We start from the raw sequence: 4,795 nt of genomic DNA, 5'->3' as shown, positions 1-4,795 counted from the left end.
AAAAAAAAAAAAAAAAAAATCCTCTGATTAATAAGCAAATTGACAGGCATTCAAACCAGCTATTAATTCATATGTGGACTGAGAATGACAACACAACCTTTGAAAATAAATTTGTAGTTTCCATATGTCTAATGTAAAATAATAGGGTCATCACTGTAGATGGACACAAAAAAAGAGAATGTAAGCTGATGTCACTGGAAAATTACCTGAGGTTTCATGTCTGCTTTCTTCAGTTTGGTAAATATTTTTATGAGTCAAGCCTGCCAGCTCATCATCCTGTTGACCTCTAACTATGACGCAGCGGCAGAGTCAGCAAATAGTTTTAATGCAATCTCGGAGGCTCTAAGACTAATTGCAGCACTGAAGAGCAAAGTCACATTACTACATGGAGAACCAATGGATGAAAAATTTGATACATTTGTACATATTAAGAAAAATGTGCTAATTACTGTTTCCCTGCTTGGCACTCAGCACTAAGGAGTTGGACTGGGGGGGGTAAACCACCAAATGGTTCCCGAGCGCGGCTGTGCAGCTCACCGCTCCCCCAGGGGATGGGTCAAATGCGGAGAACAAATTTCACACACCTAGGTGCGTGACAAATAGTGGGACTTTATATAGGAGTTAGGCATCCAGAAAATCCAGGAACAGATTTTTTTAATGGACGTAAAACACCCACAAAAGCACCCCCTTTTATTGGGATGGCCACGCCCAGGAGGAAAGACACTTTAACCAATCAACATCTAATATACAGCAAAGATAATGATTTCTTGTAAACTACACATTTAAATTCATGGAAGCAAAACACACAGGCATAAATGAATAAACAACTTAAATCATTAAAAGCCGAAAAGGTAATCAAACAAATCCAAAGCCCCTTCTGCTTCCTTTGTCCAACCCTCAAACAGGAAGTGAAGGCCTTGGCCACCATTTTGTGCTTTGGGCACCAGGAGGTAAGACACAAATAAAATCAAACCTGTGTTATAAACCTATGCTATATATGGTCTTTTAATTTTTTTTTTTAACCAAAAGTGCACCAGTGCCTTCAACATATTCTCACTCCCATCGTCATATATGGACGTATGGTTCCCCCTTGTCACTTTTTGACGTTTTGGGTGTCCCCAACTTGTTTCTTGACGTGCTGGGTGTTCCCATTAAGTCACGGGGGTCACCAACCTCCGGGCCGCGAACGAGTATCGGTCTGTGGGCCGCTCAGTACCGGGCCACAGACAGGGGTCCCCAACCCTCGGTACCTGGACTGGACTGGTACCCTAACCCGGTACCAGTTCCACATCCGCTATTGCATTCGGTACCACATCCCGAGGGTTGGGGACCCCTGATTTAACAGAAACAGCCAGCACATCAAAAAATGATGAATTGGAGACACCCAAATCTTCAAAAAGTGACGCGGAGGGGGCCCGAACCACACGTCCATGTATAATGAGTTGGGAGTAAGAATGTGAAGGTGCCCTGTTGCACGTTTCGATTGCACGTGTCCCCCCTGTTCAAGTTCCATCATCAGTTGGTCAGACATCAATGAGGACACAGCGTGGTTTAAAAGGTTGATAACACACAGACACACAACTCAAGTGCACAAGTACATGTGTTTGAGCAGCAGAGCAGGTGAGTAAACATGGTCACGCTAAGACAAGGCTTGGACAAACACGCCACTCTTTAAGCCAAAGACATCCTGATCTTGGCAGCCGGATAAACCATTTGTCCAACAACTTTATTTTAGAAACAATGTATTAGGCCTGCAGTCTGAGCACATATCTGTATAAACAGGTTTCAGATCACTTCTAAATATGCAAGGAGTGAGTCTGGATGTCTATATATCTGTCTGTGTTTTATTGCAGGGAGATCTACTTGGCTCAGAGAACTTTGTGTCTGCTGCATTCACAATAAGCAAAAGCCCATATCTAGCACTTAGACAGATTAGATTCAATTACAGTTTGCTATGCTCTGAATAACTGATAAGACAAAATTACACAACCTTTTTCAAGGTGACAAGTTGGGTGAATGCTTGATGAATCTTAATCAGTGGCCAAGGACACTGAAATACGTTTCGCCAAGAGGAACCATCGCCCTGCTGACCTTTTTATTGTTTCAGGGATGTTCTTGTCGTCCTAACCATTTCCCATATAAGTGTCAAGCATTTTATAGATTTGATAAACTGATAGTAGAACATATTTAGCTACTTCAGTTTTGCAAGTGTCAAGCAAGTGAAGCCAGAAGGACATGGAGATTGTCACAACAGTCACAATTCCAGGTAGCTTACCAGAATCTTTGTCGTGTAGGCGCTGTTAATTGCAATGGCATTGATCAATAAATCCAGTGATTTGGGTGGCAACACTCCTGGGTCAGGGATTTTTTTGTAGTGCACATCTCCAATGTAACACTGCACAGCTGTCATGCGGTTGGTGGTCAGTGTGCCTGTCTTGTCAGAGCAGATGGCTGTGGCGTTGCCCATCGTTTCACATGCATCCAGGTGACGCACAAGGTTGTTGTCTTTCATCATTTTCTGTTGGAAGGAAATAGGGAAACATTTCAAACACTTGGCACTGTGCACACACTTAGAAAAAAACATCAGGATTCTAAAGTTCTTGCCAGGCAAAATGTAGTTTTATTACAGTTTGCAAGTACTCGTGCAAAAAGATTGGATTCAAAGGCTTTTGAAGACAAACATGCATCGACTGTGTTACACCATGGAGCAGATTTCACTGTCTTATGACCAATACAAGTGTATTAACACGGAGTACATTCAAGGATCTTTTATTGTCTTTTCACTACTGCAGTGGTCTGCAACCCGAGGCTCCGGAGCCACATGGGGCTCTTTTAACCCTTCAATGTGGCTTCTTGGCTTTGAGGAAAAAATGCTATCAATTTAAATAGGTTTGTAGTTTTGGTTAATTAGTTAAGTAGGTTACTACGTTTGTATTTTAATATGCCAGGTAAATAAAAAAAAAAAACTATATCATTAAATGTTTAAATTACTTTCGTAGTGGTTTATTGCTGTTAATTTATTTATTAATTGTATTAAGTGTACTTTCTTTCTTTTTAATTATTTGGATTGTACACTAATGTAGCTATAACCAATAGTAAAAGGAGCTTGGGTCTACCAGGGATACCATTCAGAAATTTTTACACAGGAAAATACTTTTAATTACTTATAAGTTTTTGTTTTTACTGCTTTACAGTCCACCTAAACCACAGCCACTTTTAAGATATGTTTTTTGTTGTTTTGGATGAAAAAAATGAAACACTTTTTTTTATGTTACAGTTTCAGTGTGGTTTCAAATCTGTCATATACCAGCATGTATGGGCTCAAATCAGGATGAGCTTAAAGGGAACAAAAAAAATATTTAAAATTTGAAATAAACAGAAATTCTAACTGAAAAAAAAACATTAAAAAAAACAGACACTGTAAATTTGAAAGAAAAAAAATTGAAAATTGGAAAAAATAGAAAACTTGAACTAAAACTTGAAAATGTAAAAATATATTGCAAATTTGAAAAAAGAAATTCTGAAAACCTGAACAAAAAAGCTATAAATGTAAAATTACCAAATGAAAATAATGTTTCTATTAGTAACAGCTGCTGTTTTGAATTTTCTACCTTTTTTTTTTTTTTTGCTCAATTAACTCAAAGCCCGCCCCCATTTAGAATTAGGATCAGCTCAGCAGCAAAAACTCGAAATCTCTGAATTGAAACTGAAAAAAAAGACCTGAAGCAAGGAGGGACAAAAACGAAAAAAGGGATGTTGAAAGTACAATTAAACATTTTTTAACAGGTATCAGTTTTAGTTTTTTTTATTTATTTATTTTCATTTTAAATGTAATTAATTTAACCTTTCTTTCAAAATTTTCAATGTTTCCTTTAAGTTTTCTATATTTTTTTCTCAAATGCTCTATTTGATTTATTCTTTTTAATTTTCCTTAATTCTTTCAATATGTATTTTCAAGTTTAAAACTGCTTTCAAATTTTTTTTTCTCCATATTTTCAATCTTGTTTATTATTCACTTTATGCTGATCCTGATTTGACACCTATAGACATGCTCAGGCATTTTTTTTTTTAATTTAAACTGCTTCAACACGTTCATGCTGTAAACGTAATGCGTCCATTTGTGCTTCCTTACCTTGACAGAGTATGCCAGGGAGATAGTGACAGCCAGAGGCAGCCCCTCTGGCACTGCCACCACCAGCACAGTCACACCAATAATGAAGAATTTGACAAAATACTGAATGTAGATAGGAGTGCACTCTGCCATCCACGGGCGCTTCTTCATCACAAAGTTGTCAATGGCGAAATACAGGACCAAGATTGTGACAGTAATAGAAGACATGACCAAACCTGGAAAACATTGAGAATATGTCATTAAGAAAAGAAAAAAAATCATGTAAAAACATAGTTTACTGGTCATTGGTGAAAGCTTTAGACTCTTTTATTGTCTGATTTTAATGGTACAAAATAACCACTGGTGGAAATTGGAGAGGAAAAAGGACTAAGAAAGGGTTTAAAGTTGTGCACAGAATAACCATAGCAGGGTTAAAATCATCGTTAATTTTAGGCCAAAGATTTTATATTCATATAACAAAAAAACACACACATAAATACTTGTTGGGCACTTTTAATTATCTGTTTGCACAGACTTATCTTCCTTACACAAACTTCTGCTAAACGTATGACCTTTCATATTTTCCACATTGCAAAATGCATTTATATAATTTCATCCAACAACTACGTTCAATTAAAAAAGCTATCTTAATGCATGGACATATTTGTATTGTTTACATATTTA

At 37.3% G+C, this 4,795-nt stretch overlaps 1 protein-coding gene across 14 annotated transcripts in view; it reads right to left on the bottom strand.

The window, feature by feature from the left end:
- Positions 1-4,795, bottom strand: part of atp2b2 (ATPase plasma membrane Ca2+ transporting 2) — a 139,101-nt gene that overhangs the window by 27,263 nt on the left and 107,043 nt on the right. For all 14 annotated transcript variants that reach the window (XM_024270875.2, XM_024270876.1, XM_036212008.1 and 11 more), the window contains 2 exons: positions 4,133-4,347; positions 2,276-2,518 (listed from right to left, as the gene is read on the bottom strand). In XM_024270875.2, coding sequence (XP_024126643.1) covers positions 2,276-2,518; positions 4,133-4,347 — 458 coding nt within the window. The remainder of the gene's footprint in view (positions 1-2,275; positions 2,519-4,132; positions 4,348-4,795) is intronic.

Source organism: Oryzias melastigma, linkage group LG5 (genome assembly GCF_002922805.2).
Source record: "Oryzias melastigma strain HK-1 linkage group LG5, ASM292280v2, whole genome shotgun sequence".
Lineage (NCBI taxonomy): Eukaryota > Metazoa > Chordata > Actinopteri > Beloniformes > Adrianichthyidae > Oryzias > Oryzias melastigma.
Note: the sequence above shows the minus strand (reverse complement) of the source record. Positions and strands in the feature narration are given on the sequence as shown.